General features: G+C 35.6%; 2 protein-coding genes across 2 annotated transcripts in view; one reads left to right on the top strand and one right to left on the bottom strand.

The window, feature by feature from the left end:
• The window catches only part of LOC120090135 (MAP3K epsilon protein kinase 1-like), a 34,115-nt gene extending 20,356 nt beyond the window's left edge, over window positions 1–13,759 (top strand). Inside the window, exons 9-24 of the mRNA XM_039047654.1 lie at window positions 1,465–1,536; window positions 3,381–3,484; window positions 4,038–4,152; window positions 4,268–4,645; window positions 4,947–5,279; window positions 5,373–5,417; window positions 5,624–5,803; window positions 5,891–5,974; window positions 6,618–6,709; window positions 6,793–6,876; window positions 7,488–8,347; window positions 8,771–9,159; window positions 9,265–9,399; window positions 12,299–12,705; window positions 13,043–13,157; window positions 13,287–13,759. Of these exons, the coding sequence (XP_038903582.1) occupies window positions 1,465–1,536; window positions 3,381–3,484; window positions 4,038–4,152; window positions 4,268–4,645; window positions 4,947–5,279; window positions 5,373–5,417; window positions 5,624–5,803; window positions 5,891–5,974; window positions 6,618–6,709; window positions 6,793–6,876; window positions 7,488–8,347; window positions 8,771–9,159; window positions 9,265–9,399; window positions 12,299–12,705; window positions 13,043–13,157; window positions 13,287–13,463 (3,570 nt within the window). The 3' untranslated portion in view covers window positions 13,464–13,759. The remainder of the gene's footprint in view (window positions 1–1,464; window positions 1,537–3,380; window positions 3,485–4,037; window positions 4,153–4,267; window positions 4,646–4,946; window positions 5,280–5,372; window positions 5,418–5,623; window positions 5,804–5,890; window positions 5,975–6,617; window positions 6,710–6,792; window positions 6,877–7,487; window positions 8,348–8,770; window positions 9,160–9,264; window positions 9,400–12,298; window positions 12,706–13,042; window positions 13,158–13,286) is intronic.
• A 925-nt stretch (window positions 13,760–14,684) lies between these two features.
• On the bottom strand, window positions 14,685–19,646 carry LOC120091195 (eukaryotic initiation factor 4A-3). Its single transcript, XM_039049099.1, has 8 exons — window positions 19,143–19,646; window positions 18,556–18,796; window positions 18,360–18,440; window positions 17,658–17,765; window positions 17,457–17,576; window positions 16,528–16,695; window positions 15,332–15,418; window positions 14,685–15,077 (listed from the first exon to the last, which is right to left on the bottom strand). The coding sequence occupies exons 1-8, from the start codon at window positions 19,454–19,456 to the stop codon at window positions 14,964–14,966; spliced, it is 1,233 nt and encodes a 410-aa protein (XP_038905027.1). The 5' UTR covers window positions 19,457–19,646; the 3' UTR covers window positions 14,685–14,963.
• Between the last annotated feature and the right edge of the window lie 836 nt (window positions 19,647–20,482).

The raw sequence follows: 20,482 nt of genomic DNA, 5'->3' as shown, positions 1-20,482 counted from the left end.
CTGATACCATCTTGAAAAATTAGGGAAGAAATGAAAACACCAGAGTTACGTGGAAAACCCTAGACCAGGGAGAAAAAACCACGATAAGAGTTTTTATTTTTAATTCAGATACACAGTACACAATACAGGAACAGGTATAAATAACCAAACAATGAGAACCCCTAGACTGATAAAAGACAAACGCCCTTAGGGCTAAAATATAATTTCAACAGATACAATAAGATAAGATGATACGCCAATTTCTAAAATACTAAGATAGGGATACGTTATTTCATATATATATATATATATGACCTGCTAATTATTATAATACTCATTTTAAGTTAGACTAAAGTAGATTTGAGAAAAGAGTGGAAAAAAAATCCAGCAGCATGAAGTGGTGGTTGAGCGACTAGAGTAGACAACAGGGAAGAAGTAGGAGATGAAAATTGAAGAATGAAGTTGGGAATATGAAGGGGGAGGTGGTCTGAATAATGATTTAGTTAGTGAGAGAGAAGAGAATGAAGTTCTAATCACTATTAGGGTTTTTTTCTTTTACCTTTTCTATTTTTATTATTTCATTTTTAATTTATTTTCTTTTGAATTGCTAGATCTAAGTAGACTTTTGATTAAAATAGGTTGTTCGTTGGGTTTTTTAAATGGTTGGGCTTAAATTTGAAAAAAAAAATGACCCAGTGTATCCCCATCACGTATCCGGAAGAGGTTATCCGTATCTGAAAATTAAAAAAAAAAAAAGAGTAAAAATTCAAATACTTCAAATCACGTATTAGACACGTATTTGGACGTATCTGTATCAAATACATATTTGATACCGATTCTTTGCACAATTAGAAGTATCTATGCTTCCTAGCTCTTATCTTTTAAAGAAACTACAAAGCTCTACTATGTCTTGGTGTAAATGGAGCCCCTTTTTGTAATTATAATTTGTCCTCCCTCGTAGCGCAATGAAGTAGTTTCTTGTAATCTTACCAATAGGAATTTGCTTTGTTTGTAATTTCATTGTATTGATAAAATGCTTTGTTTCCTAGCCGACTGGGGATAAGCAACAACTTACTGAGTACTTTTTAATTTGATGTTCATTGTAATTTGAAACTATATCTGCAACACTTGTTGTGCGACACAATTAGGGAGGGTTCTTGAATCTTTGCGGTTTAGCTTTCTTGTCTGACTTTTCTAGTTTTTCATTATTACGTTATATTTTTGCAGTTGACTTGTTTGTAACTTTTCAGTTAGCAATGAAAATTTTGTTTCATGTTTATAAAATAAACTAGATCAGACTTTAGGTGGGAAGTTGTTTGTAAGTGAGAAGCCCATGTCTTTATATATATATATATATATATAATTGTAATAATTATGATTTTTTTTTTGTTCATGATGTATACATTATTGGTTTTTTATTTGGACATTGACCTTGATGATAAATCTTTTCCTTATGTTGTCATTGTACTATTCACCAATCTCCAGGACAAGCATCCTCCAATTCCGGATAGCCTATCACCAGATATCACTGATTTTTTACGCCAGTGCTTTAAGAAGGTTTGCCAGGATTTCTATAATTAAATGAATTAAATTATATGTTTGAACATCTGCTTTCTAGGGCTTCTTTATTATTTTTTCCGTCTCCAAACAAAAAAATAGGGCTGTTCTTTTCTTGTATACAACTCTTAAAATTTTATTTATGGCTTTTGGAAATTCTATAAGGTGCGTGAGAAGGCCAAAAAATGCATTGTAGGTCTTCTAACTTCCTAGTGTCTGTTAGGTATGACAGACGGCGTTTCAAGCAGGATAGAACCATACACAGTGTCCTATACCAATTACCATCAAGAAACAAAACTAAAAGAACGTATTTAAGACCGAAGGTGATTAAACTCTGTGAAACATCAACTGTTATAAACCACATTTTAATTGACCAAAGTACGTGCTTTTGGATGTTTATCTTATACTTTCATCTTTCATGATGAAAGAATTATTCTTTACAGAAAAGGAACAAATAAATAAATGAGTTGAAGTTACATCCTAGATATGCCACAAGCTGGTAGCATTCTATTAGGGGAAAAAAACTCGATGACCCGAAAAAATCGATCAACCCAATCCAACTCGTGTTGTTTGGGTTGGGTTGGGTTCAAATAAATGAATTTTTTTTGGGTTGTGTTGGTTCAAGGGTTCACCTAAAGTAACTCAAACCAACCCGAACTAACCCGAACTTATTATTTATTTTAAAATGTATATATATATATATTTTTACTTAGGATTCAATTATATGTACTTATATTTATTTTTGTTTTATTTAATTTCATTACTTTTTAGATAATTTATTCTCTAACAACTCATAAAAAAAGTTTTTTAGCACTTTGGAAAGAAAATTTGCATTATATAAATTGAAATTGAGTTGTTAATCTTAATTCAATATATAAAAATAATTAAATCAAATTTCTACTCATTTTACTTATTTTTAGAACAAAAATTTAAATGACCCGAGTAACCTGAACCAACCCAACCCAAATATTTTATGGTTGAGTTGGGTTGGGTTCATATTTTAATAAGGGTTATTTGGGTCGAAGAAATTTACAATTTGAACAATTGGGTTGGGTTGAAGTACTTCTTAGACCAGACCCGACCCAACCCAACCCACGAGCACCCCTTTCCACTTTTCAAATAATTTCTCATCAAACGAGGTCAAGGGATGTAGTGAAGCTTTCATCCCCAAGAAAAAGCACTTCCTTGGAATACAGTTTAACTCGAACATTGTACACACTGAATGATAATTCTGGTTCTGTTGGCATAGAACACATATGAAGCTCGCAAATGAGTTCATATTTTTCTGAATAGTGATAACTCCTTAGCCTGATGAATGCATAACTCCTTAACCTGATGAATGCATATGTCTATGAACTATAGTCTTGTCTAGAATGTAAAACAAATTTGGCATCTCTTTATCCAGCTTTAAAACACCCTGGAGAGATGATTCTGAGGGGATTGGGATACTCAAATGTGCTAAAACTACTACTAGTAAATTTGGAGAATAGATCATCAGTGCATGTAGAATCCTTCAGAGAAAAACATGGATAAGCATCTTTTTTAGGACAATAAAACTGGAATTTGATGAAAAAAGTCGATACAAAAAACACTCTTATTAAAATAATTTACCAATTATATCAGACTCTGTAATCGTGGATCTTATAAAGTAGTTTCCAAAGTCTATTTTGTTTGGGTATTAATGGTCTGTGTTCATTTGTGATTTGGTGTACTTTTTAACTTTAATTTTAAAGTGGTTTGGAATTCTTCTGGCTGGTTGTATCTTATTTGAAATGGGATGGAATTACATCTCTTTGTTAGTGTATTTTGGAGTGGATGAATAGATTGATGTCCTCTTTGTGCAGGATGCTAGGCAAAGACCTGATGCAAAAACTTTGCTCTCTCATCCTTGGATACAGAACTGTCGGCGGGCTTTGCATTCTTCTCTTCGTCATAGTGGCACATTAAGGTAGTCATTAGCCTTTTTATATAATTGAAATTCAAGTCAATATGAAAGACAATTTTGAAACCAAGCCAAAATTTGATAACTAAAAGAAAAAGTAGTTTTTAAATACTCTGTTTTGTTCTTAAATTTGACTTTAAATTCAAGTGTGTTTTAAAGGTGAGAAGCTTACCAAAAAAAGTAAGAAAACAAGTATAATTTTTAAAAATAGATAACCAAAACATACCAAATGGGGCCTTAGATACTCTTTTTTCATCTCCACTTTTGAGCCCTGTCAATGCTACACTGGAGCATGTCTGGTACCCTATGACAATGTCCCTAATCTGATTTGTGTAGTAGGACCAGATCTGGGAATAACAGTTTGACACTAGAATTAACTTCAGATATAGAGAATTTGCATGAAATTTATGCAGGAAAAGATATGTGCCATTTTCTATCTGGGTTTATCCAAAACTTCGGTTAATAATAGAATTGGTCTGAAATGAAGCACTTCATGTATGAGCATTGTAGGAAGAGTAGTATATGACCCTAATCATTTGAACCCTTTTCCTTATGGCAGAAACACTCAACAAGATGGATCAATTGAAGCAGAAATTTCTAATGGAGACAATCAAAACTCTTGTGAAAGCCCTTCGGCAGAGAAAAATGAAGTCACTGATTCTGATTTTAAAGATGTGAGAGTTTTATATTATTAAGTGACTTTATTTCTGAATTCAACAATAGTTTCTTCTTCAAAGTTTCTATTGAATTTTTGCATCTCTTTGGTAAGTTGGATAGTCATTATTCCAGGATTCAGGGAAGGAGTTGTCATCAAATGTTGCCAATGATGCAAGCAAGTCCCAAAAGCATTTTGCTTCAGGCCCTCATTTTGTTGAGGAAGGAGAAAGTCTAGAAGAAGATACCCTATTGGATCAAGTTCCTACCTTATCCATTCATGAAAATTCATCTCTTCTAACTGGTTCTGGCAGACTTACCACCTCTGAGCCGACTGAGTTTCATGAATCTCATGGTAGAGCCCATGATGAAGTGATAATGAATGGTGAAGTGCCATTGGCAGAATTAAGGAAAGATGCTTCTAGAAAACATGGAGAGAGAGAAACTTCTACAACATCTGGAAGGAGATCATTTGGTTTTGAACCTGACAGTCAGGACAATAGTTTTCAAAAGGTACAGTGTTAATTCCTTAGGTTTGCTAGTTATAAAAAGATAAGTTGACATATATGTTACTTAAACTTCTCATTATGATCTATTGTTTAAACTTTATTTTCCTCATGTTTACTAAAAATTCCAAGACTCTTTGCTGGTAAATTTGTCGATGGCCGCTAGGCTATTTCCCCCTCTTTTCTAGTGCATCTCACTTTTGTTTCTTACAAAAAAAATTACGAAATATATCAGATATTTGACTGCAATGTCTTTTATCATATATTAAAACAAAACTTATGGATTGGTGCAATTGTTATGTTTGAAGGCATCGAAGATGTCGACTGCTTTGGGAGGAGATGAACTGAGTAAATTTAGTGACACTCCTGGAGATGCTTCCTTAGATGATTTATTCCAACCTCTAGATAAGCAACCCGGGGATCAAGCTGCTGGAGCATCAACATCTCTATCTACTCTACAATCAAACATGGGTAATGTGCCAGTAAATGATGGTGGGAAAAATGACCTGGCCACAAAGTTGAGGGCTACAATTGCTCAAAAACAAATGGAAAATGAAATGGGACAGGCAAGTGGTGGGGGTGACCTGCTTCGACTAGTGATGGGTGTTTTAAAGGACGACGATATTGATATCGATGGTTTGGTATGTATGTTACAGTATAATAATAGTATGGGTAGAATTCTAATATTCTTTAATTGCCTCCACAACTGATAGCCTTGTGATTCATTTAATTAGGTTTTTGATGAGAAGTTGCCCGGAGAAACCCTTTTTCCTTTGCAGGTACTCTGTTCTTTCGACTCTAGGAAGTCCATTCATTCTGATACTTAAGAGTGTAGCATTAGAAATTACTTTTCAGTTATCTTTTTTTCTTCGATTATGTTTATTTCCTAATGAAAACTAAGTGTATAATGTGTTTAGTTTATTTTACTTGAACATGAATAGGGTTGTTATTTTCCATTTCTTATCTTCCCTTTCTCTGTTGGTAGGCTGTTGAATTTGGCAGATTAGTTGGGTCATTGAGACCTGATGAACCCGAAGATGTAATTGTATCTGCCTGTCAAAAACTAATTGCTATCTTTCATCAAAGACCTGAGCAGAAAATTGTATATGTTACACAACATGGTCTTCTCCCATTAACGGAGTTGCTTGAAGTTCCTAAAACTCGTGTATGGTTTTTGTATTTATCTCATTTTTTTCCAATGATTTTTTAGTTTGCTTAATCACTTTATAGAACTTGCCTTTCATTATTGCAGATTATATGTTCAGTGCTCCAGCTTATAAATCAGATAGTTAAGGATAATGTTGACTTCCAAGAAAATGCCTGTCTTGTCGGTCTAGTAAGTAACAATCAAATAATATTTCCATCTGGCACAGTTCATCAAATAATGTTTAAACTTTTCCTTCGGTACATCATCAGCTAAACTAATTTATTCAATTGGTTTAAATTTCTTTTGGCATTTATGTTCATTTATGCAACTCTACACAGTACCATTTTGAACTTGAATACTTAATATAGCTTGAGTACTGGAGTAAGCATTTCAATCTGTGTGTGCTTGAATATCCAGTGAAGAATGAAGCTCTATTTTTGGACCAGGAATATGTGGCTGGTTATCTGATGGAGGTTACGTCTTATTTATTGTACTCACTATTCTATCATACGTAAAACTAATTAGCTGTTGAGGGGTCATCTTTTTATTGTTCTTTGAACAAGAAATGGAAGTTTCTAGCGAACTAACTGTTGATAGGGTTTTCTTGTAATTAGCTGAGTGCTACATCCATTTTTTTTTATTAGAAACAACAGTAAGTAAGAAAATAAAATTTTCATTTTTTTTTCTTTCTAAAATGTATCACGGTCTATTATAATCAATTATAATCGAATGTATCTTTTATCCTCCCGAGTTGTTAATGATTTTACTCTTCTCCTTTTGGTGAACTAGTGAATGAACCTCAATATTGGTCATTTTCTTATGTAACTATCAGATTCCTCTGGTAATGGGCTTTGCAGTTCCTGATCGCCCCCGAGAAGTTCGTATGGAAGCAGCTTATTTCTTTCAGCAGCTTTGTCAATCAAGGTTTGAAGTTTTAATTTTGTTCTATTATTATGACCGCATATGGATTTGTTCTCTTAACAAGGATTTGTTTGAAAAATTTTCAGCTCCTTGACATTGCAAATGTTTGTCGCATGTCGTGGAATACCTGTATTAGTAAGCTTTTTAGAGGCAGACTATGCAAAGTACAGGTACGTAAATATCATTTTTCGACAGTTGAGCATTTATAGTATAAAAAGGCATAGGGTTTAACGAGTAGTAAGTCTTTTCTTGCAGTATTGGGACGTATTTGAGAACTATAAACCATTAGAAATGGAGCAGAATTCTATGTATTATATATATAATAATGTTGAACCTTCTTTGTTTTGATAGGAAGTACTTCCATGAGATGAAGATCGAACTTAGGATCAAGAAGTCAAACTATAACATGAAATAAAAATGCTTATTTGGAGCTGATGTGTTTCCACTGTAAAGTCTTAATAATTAAGGCCCTGTTCGATCACCATTTGGTTTTTGGTTTTTAGTTTATGAAAATCGAACTTATTAACACTGTTACTACTCATAAATTTCTATGATTTGTTTCCACTTCTGATGGAGTTAAAATTAAAGCGATTGTGGTCTATCATGCATTTGCATTTTTAACCTATGTTTCCTCAGTTGCTCATTTAGTATTTAGTTTTGTTGGTTGTTTACAAATTAAATTTATTTTCATCTGATGTGTTTGTGGTTCATTTATTTGGTTTTCCATTGAATTTTATTGTTATTCTTTTCTTACACATACTTGTAAATATTGTATTTCTAGGGACATGGTTCACCTAGCTATTGATGGAATGTGGCAGATTTTTAAGCTCCAGCGTTCCACTCTTAGAAATGGTTTCTGTCGTATAGCAGCAAAAAGTGGAATTCTGCTTAGGCTTATTAACACCCTCTACAGCTTAAACGAGGCAACTCGCTTAGCTTCCATAACAGTTGGGGCGGGATATCCAGTTGATGGTTTAACTCAACGGCCACGATCAGGTCAACTAGATCCTAGCCATCCTATCTTCAGCCAGTATGAGGCCTCATTTCCTATGCCTGATCAACCTGATCTTTTGAAGGTCAGGCATGGAATAGTTGATCATCACCCGTCTTCTGGACCACCAGAACCTTCTAGGGCTTCAACTTCACATTCTCAAAGATCGGATACCAATCAATCTGATCACCGGCACTTTTCCACAGATTTTGATAGGCCCCAATCTAGCAACGCCACAAATGAAGCCTTGGGATCTAAACCGTCAGAGCTTGCATCTTTGGATAAAGTTTTGCATTTAGCAAGCAAGGAACCATCTGGCTTGGCTTCCAAAGAACATGAAAATGCAGATAGATGGAGAAGTGAGCGAATGGCCAACTCTAATAGGACTTCCACAGACAGGCCTCCGAAATTGGTAGAACCTGCATCTAATGGATTTCCTACAACATTGGTGGCAACTCAGCAAGAGCAAGTTCGGCCCCTTCTAAGTCTGTTGGACAAAGAACCCCCGTCTCGACATTTTTCTGGTCAGCTTGAGTACATGCGCCAACTTTCTGGACTGGAGAGACATGAAACTATAATGCCTCTATTGCATGCATCAAATGAAAAGAAGATAAATGGGGAGCCTGATTTTTTAATGGCAGAATTCGCTGGTGAGTATCTCTGTTTTTGTGAACATGTTTCTTTCTTCCTTCTTACAAGATAGATTGATTGTGTGTGTATTGAAGTGATATTACCAAATTGCCTAATTACTGGATTTTCTATTTCTCATAGAAATAGAGATTAAACTTCGGTGCGTTAGAAATATTGGGGGGCAAGCCATATATGGGCACCTTAACAGTTTTTTGAGAGCTTTTTCCTGTATGTCATTTTGTAAGTTAAACGTTCATAAGGACCAAAACATTTATGGTGCTAGTGCTTAATAAATAGTTTTAAAGCTTCCTAGACATAACTATCAAGTATGGGAATTTTGCTTTGATAAATCTTTGTGTGCACATATTCCATTCTCATGAGAATATTTTTGGTAGCTTGAGAGTATCTTTCAAAGAACCTTATTGTGATTCTTTTCATTCCAGAGGTTTCTCAACGTGGAAAAGACAATGGAAATTTTGACCCCACTTCTAAGGTTTCTCTTAAAACGGCGGCAAAGAAGCTAGGGCCCCTGATTTCCAATGAAGGAGCTGCATCCACATCTGGAATTGCTTCACAGACAGCATCCGGGGTACTTTCAGGTTCGGGCGTATTAAATGCTAGACCAGGGAGTGCAACATCCTCTGGACTTCTTTCGCACATGGTTTCAACCCTGAATGCTGATGTTGCAAGGGAATACCTGGCGAAGGTGGCTGATCTGTTGCTTGAGTTTGCTCAAGCAGATACAACTGTGAAGTCATATATGTGCAGCCAAAGTTTGCTTAATCGCCTTTTCCAGATGTTCAATAGGGTAGAGCCCCCAATTCTCTTGAAGGTATGTGAGCGTGAAGGTTTTCATCCATTCATTGGTTGGGTTACTCTGAACTAGCTGGTTTCTACTTTCTGCTAACCGTACTTCCATTTGTTTTTCATTTTGTAGATACTGAAGTGTATAAATCATCTATCAACAGATCCAAATTGCTTAGAAAATCTTCAGCGAGCAGATGCAATTAAATATTTGATTCCAAACCTTGAACTCAAAGAAGGGTCACTGGTGTCACAAATACACACTGAGGTGTGCTTACTTTTAATAAGAAAAAAATCTCAAAAAATGAATTGTGTGGCTTTGGAAATATATGAATCATACGTCACAAAGTTTCTCTCCTTGTTATAGTGCTTCTATAGTGCTTATATTATTTTAGTATGGTTATATTATTGTAAATATATTAGTCATGTTATCGGTGAGTGATGCTTGAACTCTCGACCTCAGGATCACTCTTTATAGCTATGAAACCTATGCGCTAGACAATATGTTAATCATGTTATCCTTTATGGCCTTTCTACTTTTACTAAGTTACCTTGTACACTTGTATATAAATCATCTTAGTGAATGGAATACATTAATTCTGATTCTCTCAATTACACTCCTCATGAGAGTTGGAGGGAGATGGGTAAAAAGGTGGTGATTGGGGGTGCTAGGGGAGAAGTTTTTAGGATTAGACTGCAGTGAGGGGCAGTTGCGTGGGTTATAGATTATGTGGAGCTCGCTGCTTAGTGGTGGGGAGTAGGGACTATGTTTAGGAAAAGATGACTTTCATAGGCTTTGTTTTGGTTTCAAGCCATCTCAAACTCGAGGGGGGGTGTCATTGCACTAGAGTCGACTAATGGCAAAAGATCTTCTCACAGGGCAGGAAATCTTCCCACACATTATAGTGCACATTACAAACCTCCTTTTGCAAAATTGGTTAAAGGGGGGAATGGAGAGGTGATGCTGAGGGGGAGAAACAGGGGAGCTTTTGATTCTCATTTGACCTTTATGTGAAGAGTCGGAATGTTGGAGAAAGCGGTAGATCATTGGGTAGAGTTGAAACAATGGATGAGGAGGCTTTAGGGAAGAGACAGCTGAGAGCTTTTTTTTCTTTTTCCCTTTTTTTCTTTTCTTTTTTTTTTTTCTTTTCTTTTCTTTTCTTTTATTTATTTATTTATTTATTTTTTGCAAACATGGCTGTTATTATATGTGGTAATGGAAGTGTGAAGTCTTTTTTAGACTTGGGAAGAGGCTCCATTCTTGCCTGTGTGGTGAAGTTTGAAGCCTTGGAATTCTATGATGATGGCCGAGGGTAGAAGCCAAGTCTTCAAGAATTTGTGGGTTAAAGTGTCAGATGTTCCCCCCACTTGGGATGATTCATAAATTAGCACTTGTATGTGGAGAGTGTAAACGAAGGGCACAACCAGTATTATTATGTGGGATAAATGGGAGGAAGATATTTGCTTCAAGCTGATTGGGAAGAAAGATGGGTATCAAGAAAGGAGGAAAGGCTATTTATGAGATTGAGCCTACGATCATGATTGTGACTTTGTGGATAAAGTCCTTGAGAAAAAGATTTTGGTGAGAATGGAGATCTTGGATTTGGAACTTTAGGTTGGTTAATTCTCCATTTTCCTCAACAGGAGACCAGTAGGATTTTCGCTTATAGAGGCTTCACGCAAGGAGACTTCCTCTCACCGTTTCTCTTTCTCCCCATGGTGGATGCCTTGAGTAAGCTAGTGACGTTAGGGGAAGAAGATAACGGTCAAGTCTTCCCATCCCCAAGATTTTTCTGTTTGTGGGGTTGGGAAACTGTGGGTTTAAGGTGAATCAACTTCCTTTCCTCTTATTCAGGGCCTCCTTGGGTGCTAACTTGAGGTGTCGTACTTTCTAAATTCGTGAGGTGGAGAAGGTTTGAATGGTTTTGGGTCCTTGGAGAAGGGCTTTCTTCTCCAAGAAGGTAGATTAACAGTTGTTCTTATCCAACTAGTCTTGAGTGGCTTCCCTAGTTATTTTTTATTGTTATTTAGAAGGTAGATTTCCATGAGGAAGGGTAATGAGAACGTGATGAGGGACTTTTGTGGGAAGGGGTTGAGGTGGGGGATCCCTCCTCGTAAGGTGAGATGTGTTTTCAAATTTTTTTACCACAATAGGGTTAGGTGTAGGAAGTCTAGGACTTCCTAAAGGTTTTATTAGCAAAACGGTTGTGGCAATTCTTCTTGGAGTCTAATGCTGTGTGGCATAGGATTATTGTAAGGTATGGCTTCCATTCGTTATGTGTGAGGTGCAGAGTGTGGTTTTATTGGTCGAATAGAAATCTCCAGATTTTTGTTGGGCTATAATTTTTCCCTCTCTTGATTTTTGGGATGTTCGGTTGGAAAAGCATAAAGGTTCACCCTTGGGAGGATTGGTGGATTGGGGAATTTTCTTTCTATGCTTTATTTCTTCGTGTCTTTTCTGATAAGAAGATTCATTCTTTGGCTTCTGTTTTGCCTTCTCTGATCCCCCTTCTTCATTTTCGTTGGCTTTCATTGGCCTCTGTGGGACAGAGAAACCATGACAGTCAGGGCCTCGCTTTCCATCCTTCATAGCCTTTAGGTGTGTCATGGATTCTCATGAAGTCCTTTCTCAAATATTTGTAAACCATGAAAGTCAGGGCCTTGCTTTATGTTTTGTCATAATTTTGTTTATTAGTTGTCTAGGTCTTCAGGTTTCCCAGTTCCCCACAGTATTTTGCTTAGAAATGCCTGTAGTATAGCAGCTCTAGCCAGATGCCTGTCTTCTCTCAATTACAAAATATTTGAGGTGACGTTTCCTAAGATCGTTGGTCTGAACTGCTAGATGTAAAAGTTTAATAATAAATGAAAACCTTTTATTTCAATTGATCTTTCATGAAAGAAGGGTATATCTCTTAGAGCTGGCATTTGGGGACCTGATGTCTCTCCTTGCATTAGTGTGGTTCTGCCCTAGTTCTATAAAAGTTGACCTAAAACCTTATTAGATTGTTTTCTCTACAAGTCTGTGATTACATTTTCCACTAGAACGTATATAATACTTGTCTTGTTTTAGCTTAAAATTCTTTGCTTGTCAAAGTTTCGTGCTGTGTTTACTCTTACTGACAGTGTTCTTTATTAATAGTTTCATTACCTTGCTATATTCTCCGTAGGTCCTCAGTGCACTATTCAATTTGTGCAAAATAAATAAGAGGAGACAAGAATATGCAGCTGAAAATGGAATTATTCCACACTTGATGCATTTTATTATATCAGACTCTCCTCTGAAACAATATGCATTGCCTCTACTGTGTGATATGGCCCATGCATCTCGTAATTCTAGGGAGCAGTTAAGAGCCCACGGTGGATTAGATGTGTATTTGAGCCTACTTGAGGATGAGCTTTGGTCTGTCACGGCATTGGATTCTATTGCTGTTTGCTTGGCTCATGATAATGACAACCGAAAAGTTGAACAAGCTTTGCTGAAAAAGGATGCAGTTCAGAAATTGGTGAAGTTTTTCCAGTGCTGTCCAGAACAACATTTTGTACATATATTGGAGCCTTTCTTGAAAATCATCACGTATGTACCTTTTATCTGTCTGGTTAATTGCCCTACAGTCAAATGTCCTAATAGTAGACTGTATTTTCTCAGAAAATTATTCAATGTGACCGCTGTAGCCTTTAAGTTACTACTGATTAGCAAATCCGTAACTTCTCTCTATATCCAATGATATAAAAACACCATGTATATTACTCCAACCCCTTCCTGCCACTTTCTATACCAGAGAGAAAACGCAAAGGTTACAAACATAATACCTGATAACTGAAAATAAAGACGTACAGTACACCAGGTTCAGTACTACCTTTGATATTTGAGCTCTTATTAATATTAACTGGACATGTACTTCCCATTGCAGGAAATCTTCCCGAATCAATACGACATTGGCAGTCAATGGATTGACCCCATTGCTTATAGCGAGGCTGGACCACCAGGATGCGATTGCTCGGCTTAATCTACTTAAACTGATAAAGGTAAGAGATCTTTATGTGTGCAGTCTTCTGTTTCACGTAGCTTCTAATGGATTCCATAGTGACTTAGTGTCGACGATATTTTTGTTGTTTGATTTGAAATTTGAATGTACAATGTCGGTTGTGTGGCAGGCGGTGTATGAGCATCATCCACGACCCAAGCAGTTGATTGTGGAGAATGATTTACCTCATAAACTTCAGAATTTGATTGAGGAACGCAGGGATGGACAACGGTCTGGTGGGCAAGTGTTGGTGAAACAAATGGCCACATCTCTGCTTAAAGCTCTTCATATAAATACCGTTTTGTAAGCGCATAGTTTTTAGGATCCCGTCCCCTTGTATGTATGTTGTCAAAATGTATCACTTTTTATTTTCTATTTTCATTAAATTTTGGCCTCATTGTCAAATGTCCCTTCTTCCCGAGGCGATTACGTCCATTTGGCTTGTTCAGAATCCTGATTCCAGAATGATGGGCAATGTATGAGTGCTTTGTTTGTTTGTCTCTATAGTGTGTCATTTTTAATGATGATGATTATGATATAAAAATATATATCGATGTAATGTGTTGTTTACACATATGAAGCGTACTCTTTGAATGTGTTTCATAGATGCTTTTATAGTTTTCAATACGAGTTTTAAGTTCTAAGTTGTATCTTCATTCAGAGTCATCAATGTGTTAGTCAAAATATTTAGGTCTTCGTGGTTAAAGCCCCGTTATTGAAGTCTCAATTGATAATTAATTAAAAATTATGCTTATAAATATACTTTCTATCTCTAAATTTCTTACTTTGTTTCTTACTTTGTCATCTAACTAAAATAGCTCTGAAAATTCGCACATATAGTAACGTGCAGATGCTTTAGAAAAAGGAAAGAAAACAAAACGAAACATGTTGATAGGAAGGAAGAGAGAGAAATCGGGAATGATCGAAATTTGAGAAGTGGAGTTGCTCTCATGATTATTATCAGTATCATTGGTTTGTTTGATGGAGAATAAATGTTTTGATAGGAAATGAATCTAAGTTGCATTGAATGGAAGTGGATTTTCGATTGACATTAGCTTAAAGAAGTATAAGAGAGAGTCTTCATTAAAAATTGAGGGTAAACATGAAATTTCACTCATAAAAAAAGTCAATTGTATAGAAGTCTTCAGTTATAGGGCCAAAGACAAAAAAGGTCCCAAAGTCTTGGTTATTGCCTTTTCTTTTTTCTTCATACTTTTTTTTTTTCTTTACTACCATTGGAAGTAGAAAACTTTAAACCTTAAACCGCAGACCTCATGGTTAAGCTATGCTTGTCTGACCGACCTTTTTTCCTATAACCTACCATAAAAACCTCTTAATGGATCTCACCTTTAAAAAGAGTTTAAAAGATTATTTTTGCTTGCCCCTCTTGAAAATTAAGTTTGAAACACTAAAACATTCATGGTAATTTCTGTAATTTAACCAAATAACCATTGAATCTTCATTAGAAATTATGCCCAAATCCCCACAACTTAGAAATGTAAACATTTGTAGAAAAATATGGGAGGCATAACACAACTAATATCAGAAAAATGTATTTCAAGTCAATCAAAAATATAATCTCGAGTCCCTTCCCCATTGAAAAAATGGAAAAACAATCGCAAGTATTATACAATTTATGGACACATCCAAGCCACTCAGAAAAAGGTTGCTGTGTTAATCTCTTCCTACGCTACATCATATCACCCATTAAAAAAAGGCACTTATAAAGACAACCTCCAGTGCGAGCATCAAATATTAACACAAATCTTCCACACAGCATACAACAGTAGGCATCATCAAGCAGTGTTTAAATCAAATCAGCAACGTTCATGGGCATTTCATCAATCTGGGTACTGTAGTATTGCTCAATATCTCTCAGGATCTTGATGTCATCACTTTTCACAAAGTTAATAGCAACACCCTGCGTTAATACGTTGAAATTTGAATTAAAAAACACATTCTTTCATCACTTTCTACAAGGACAATTGATGTTTTAAGTTAACATAGCGTCCATGTATGAATCATCATGGCCTTCGTCCAACGAAACATAGATATACGATTCAGAATCAGAGCCAGTTCTCTATATGAGTTTACTCATGCTACAAGTTATCCATAATGTTTACTTTAAGAGAAATACTAGGAAATCAAACTGAAATACAGAATAGAGTGTCATACCTTGCGCCCAAACCGACCCGACCTTCCTATCCTGTGGATGTAAAGTTCTCGATTGTTTGGAAGGTCATAATTGATCACTAGTGATACCTGAGACAAAGGTTAATGCAAAATAACATAAGTTGTTTTGTTTTGCCGCGATAAGTAATGAATGGAAAATAAACACAGATTTTAACGATGTGTGGGAGATGATTCCCCAAACATAAAAGAAATCGCCAGGGTCATTTTATACAACTTCCAATCTGATGTAGCACGCGAAGGGATTAGACCAAAATCAGGGAAGCTCATCTTAGATGAGATAACACTCAAAAGAACAAAAGTTATATTTCAAAACAATTTTCAAAAAGCATTGCTATTACAACCAAAGAATGGCTATTTATAGCCTTACAAAAAAAAATACGACGATTAACTAATTAATCTAAATTAATGCCTATACAAATACTAACTTGAATATCCTAATTATCTAATAATTCTTCTCATCAAAATCATTTGATAACCCTACCCTCGTAACCTATAACTTACTCATGCGTACGATCCACAAAGTACACTAGCAATCAACTAAAACTAACGGTATGCTCAAAAGTAGAAGACCTTTTTCTATGAGAAACACCGCTTTCATGGAAAAATATGAAAGAAAACAAAACAGAAAGGACCACCCAAGAAAAAAACAGAGACAAGCTATGCAAAAAATGGCCCCAACCTAAAAGAATAAAGACACATTAAAAGTCCTCCTCAGTAGATATCTCCACCTCTAAAAGTCCTATAATTTTGCTCGATCCAAATGCCCCCAAAGAACTGAGAGGGGGTGGTGGAAACGCCCTCCATATAAACTGCCCTTTATCTCAAAGGAGCCGGAACAAAAAGGACCTCTTGAATGAAAAAATCACAATGAACAATCTCCATTGCGAGAGAGAACTAGAAGACCATTGAATGGATGCTTGTGATTCTGGTAACAATAATTTTACTGACATTATAGAGAGACACTAAAGAGTCACGGACAAAAACATAGAGAAAAGGGACCACAAGATCAGAACATCTTGTCATTTATTCACTTTAACTCATCCAGTGCCAAGTTGAAATTGACTGAGACAACTACAACTAGGAGCTGCTTGAATTTGTAAGGGGCACATCAACAAAGATCAACAAAATAAAAGACCCAGAATAAAATTTCTAGGCAAAAAAAGGAACCAGAAACTTGCCTGCTGAACATCAAGCCCTCGTGCCCAAACATCAGTAGTAATTAGGACACGGGTAGTTCCTGATCGAAACTCCCCCATGATCGCATCTCTTTCCCTTTGAGGCATGTCCCCATGCATATGTGAAACTGTGAAGTTATTACTTCGCATCTTCTCAGTCAACCATTCAACCTGGAAGCAGATCACATAAAATGTTCAAAATGCATGATTTCAAGCAGCTCCTAGATCACATAAAATGTTCAAAATTATTGTTTTTGTACGCATAGTTAAGCTTTTTTTAGAAAAAAAAAACAGAACATTGATAGTATGGAAAAAGAAAAGGAGGGTTATACCCATGAATAAGCATATATTTTCATTTTTACAGCAAATATTGGAATCCAAGAATCAGTGCAATGAAATCTCTACGCCTGAAATATGCCTCCAGTTGTTAGAAGCACAGTAGAAAAAGGGCAAGGGATAGGTCTAATAATTTGTTGTGATAGTGAGTGTTGGACCCATTGTAACTAATAGTTAGCTTCGGTGTGATCCTCAGCAAGTATTTAGGTCGTCTGGTAGAACATGGGCACTATGATTTACAATGACCAAGGGTAATGAGAGTAGAGGATCTCTGGGATTATCCTTAGACCTTAAGCAATGAAACGCAAAAAGATAGTTCTACTCTATCCTTTCCTCAAATAGACTTTTCTAATCAATAATCATACTGTTAACAGACAAAATTGTACTAAAACAATAAATAAGAGTGGGGACAAAGGTTAAGCAATAATAAAATAACATTCCAAACATTTAGATTTTGGAATATACCAAAATCATGTAAAAAGGCAAACACGTATAAAAGGGCCAACATTACACTATTTGCTGTTTCAGGATGAGTCTGATAAGATTTTAAGATCTTTTTTAAGGAGACCTGAAAAACAATTTTTCAACACTATTACCTTCCGCTTAGTGTTACAGAAAATTACAGCTTGAGTGATGGTCAAGGTGTCATAAAGATCACACAAGGTATCAAATTTCCACTCTTCCCTTTCAACCGCAACGAAGAATTGCTTAATACCCTGTCAATATAAAAGCATGCATCAGGGCACTGATATATTTCCAGAGGGCATTTAGTCACATGCAACTAAAATGTTACAAACCTCTAAAGTCAACTCATCACGCTTGACAAGAATCCTCACAGGATCTGTCATAAATTTGTTCGTCATCTCCAGGATTTCATGTGGAAGGGTAGCAGAAATCAAGACAACCTAAAATTAAAATTGAGGTGAGAGCTCATTAGATTATTTGAAAACAGGTAAAAATAGAAAACTTCATAGGAACAGATAAGTCACTAGTTTCCCATAACCAAACAGGTAAACGGTGAAAAAATTACATATACCATTAATATCATATCTGTTACAAAATGGCACATCAAGGAAACAAATGCAAGCAAAAATCTTAATTAAAATGAAGTTGGACGAGATTATATGTCTCCCACTTCGAAGATTTCATAGAAACCACAAAAGAAAAAAATAAATAATAAAAAAAATAATAAAAAAATCAGGAAAACAGTCCTGTTGTCACTCAGCAATCTGAGAAGTCCCAATTCTTCCTTTATGAAAGACTAATAAATCCATCATGTATTATAGCAGAAAAAAGAAAATTATTGAACATACAAATTTATCATCATATTTACGAAAAGCATGTATACTAAATATTATTTTTCCTGTTAAACATGTTAAAGAAGGCATGTTTAGCAACCAATTCAATGAGACAGTGCATTTCATTTATTTATCATCTTCTGCCTCTTATGGGCACAATCATTTACTCATTGGGGCGAAAGGGAGAGAGAAAGGGAGAACCTGAAGTTCTGGTGGGAGGTATCGATATACATCATAAATTTGGTCTTTAAACCCTCTGCTCAGCATTTCATCAGACTCGTCCTGAAGCAGTAAATATTAGAAAATGAAATGATAACGTATGGAAAATTGCATAAAAACTTAACTACAATAATCGTTCTGCTAACAGGAGAGATAATTGAAGGGCACCCAAACTTACCAGAACTAATAACTTAATGGCTCTGGTACGCAATGTCCTTCTCTTGATCATGTCACAGACTCTTCCAGGAGTTCCCGACACAACCTGAACTCCAAACTCGAGCTTTCTGATATCTTCACCAACACTTTTGCCTCCAATACATGCGTGTGCTTGTATATTAATGTAGTCGCCAATTGCCAATATAACCTTCGCTGTCTGAGTTGCCAATTCTCTCGTAGGGGACAAGATCAAGGCCTGCACCCTGATTAGATTTAAGATGCATAATGATCTTAAGAGTTTGAAGTTTAAGAGATCGTATTACAAAAGAGATCAGATGGACATTGGAAAATCTCCTGAGCCATGAGCTGAATGCATATTCAAAACCTTGGCTTCCTAGCGAAATTTCCAAACGATAACAAGAGGTTATAACAACTTCTTGCGGAAAGAACCGACTGACATCTAACCAATTTTTTCCTTTCCAATTGATTTTCTGAGCTAGGTTACTACAAAACTTCCATATAGTTTGCACAAAATACACAAAATAGAAAGATAATAAGAGGAAAAGAGATATGAAAGATCGAATATTCGATAGGGTAAACGGGACTCACTCTCTGCTGGAGGTATCAACCATCTGGCAAACGGTAAGGGCAATCATGGAGGTCTTGCCAGTTCCAGATTGGGCCTGAGCAATAACATCTCGACCCTCAATAATCGGCCTCACGGCTCTCTGCTGAATGGCCGAGGGCTTTTCAAAACCGTATGCATATATTCCACGGAGAAGGTCATCCTTAATGCCCATCTGATCGAAAGTCAAGATCGGCTCAACCCCCTCCGTCGTCTCGAATTCCAACTTGTCTTCCGGCGCGTTAACCGTCCGCCGACGATTCGGCGGCACAACGCTCGTTGTAGCTGCAGCCGCCATGTCCGTTGACGTAGTTGCCGAGATCGCGACTGAGGATTCGACCAACCGGATAATTCCCGATGAGTAACAGACGGCGAGAGGAAGAGATGGAGATGGAGACAAAACCGCAGATTAGGGCTGATAAATGATTTGATCGACAGCGAAACGAGGAAGAAAAGGGAAAAAAGTTAATGCATTACGTAAGAGGCTAAAATCCTATCCAATTCTCCATAGTGAGAATCGAATCCTAACCGTCCATATAAACCCTAGAATCTACGGCTCGAACCTGCCGTTGGTCTCAGTCCTTTAAGGAAAGTGGGCTGTAATTGACATGATATCTTTTTGCCAACATGAGCGTATAGCTTAACTGGCACGTTCATAACTTGCAGCTTAAGAAAATCCTAATACATCACAAATGTCTTGGGAAAAAAAAACAAGTGTGCAGTTTAAATCTTATTTTGGTATTTAATTTTCACAAAATTAAAATATTTTACTTGAATGAAGAATTACTTATTTAGATTAATTATAATTGATTACTTATTTTTTTTATAATCAAACAATTATTTATCCATATTAATTTTAATAAAATCATTCATTATTAACATCTATAATTTTAAAATTTTTATCTAATATTTCTTATTAATTTTCATTTTTAACATATTTTGTTCGATTCTTCTTACTAATTTTTGTATATTTTTTTTATTAACAATATATTTCTTTATGTTGTTTAATTAAAATTAATTGATTCAAATAAAAATTGTAATTAATAATATTGAACTCTCCCTAACTACAATTAAATAATTGATTTTAGTGAATAAATAATCATATACTAATATAATTCATTTTTAATAATAAAAAATATACTAAACAGTAAATAAAGATATTTTTAAAAAAAAAATACTAATTAGTTAATTTTAGTATGAGCTAACAAGAAGAATGATAGATTTTAACTTTTCATTTGTAAAAATAGCAAATCAACATTTTATTTGTAAAAATGACAAAACGAATTAAAAAAAAATGAATTTTATACAAACGAGATTGCAATTG

This window comes from Benincasa hispida, chromosome 11 (assembly GCF_009727055.1).
Source record: "Benincasa hispida cultivar B227 chromosome 11, ASM972705v1, whole genome shotgun sequence".
NCBI classification, from domain to species: Eukaryota; Viridiplantae; Streptophyta; class Magnoliopsida; order Cucurbitales; family Cucurbitaceae; genus Benincasa; species Benincasa hispida.
This window is presented reverse-complemented; position numbering and strand designations above follow the sequence as displayed.

Excerpts from the sequence above, each read along its gene's own strand:
- LOC120091195 (XM_039049099.1), bottom strand. The coding sequence starts at position 19,456 with ATGGCGGCTGCAGCTACAACGAGCGTTGTGCCGCCGAATCGTCGGCGG. Across the intron at positions 18,797-19,142 it reads GTTGATACCTCCAGCAGAGA|GGTGCAGGCCTTGATCTTGT; the intron begins GTGAGTCCCGTT and ends AAATCTAATCAG. Across the intron at positions 17,766-18,359 it reads ACCTCCCACCAGAACTTCAG|GTTGTCTTGATTTCTGCTAC; the intron begins GTTCTCCCTTTC and ends TTTTAATTTTAG.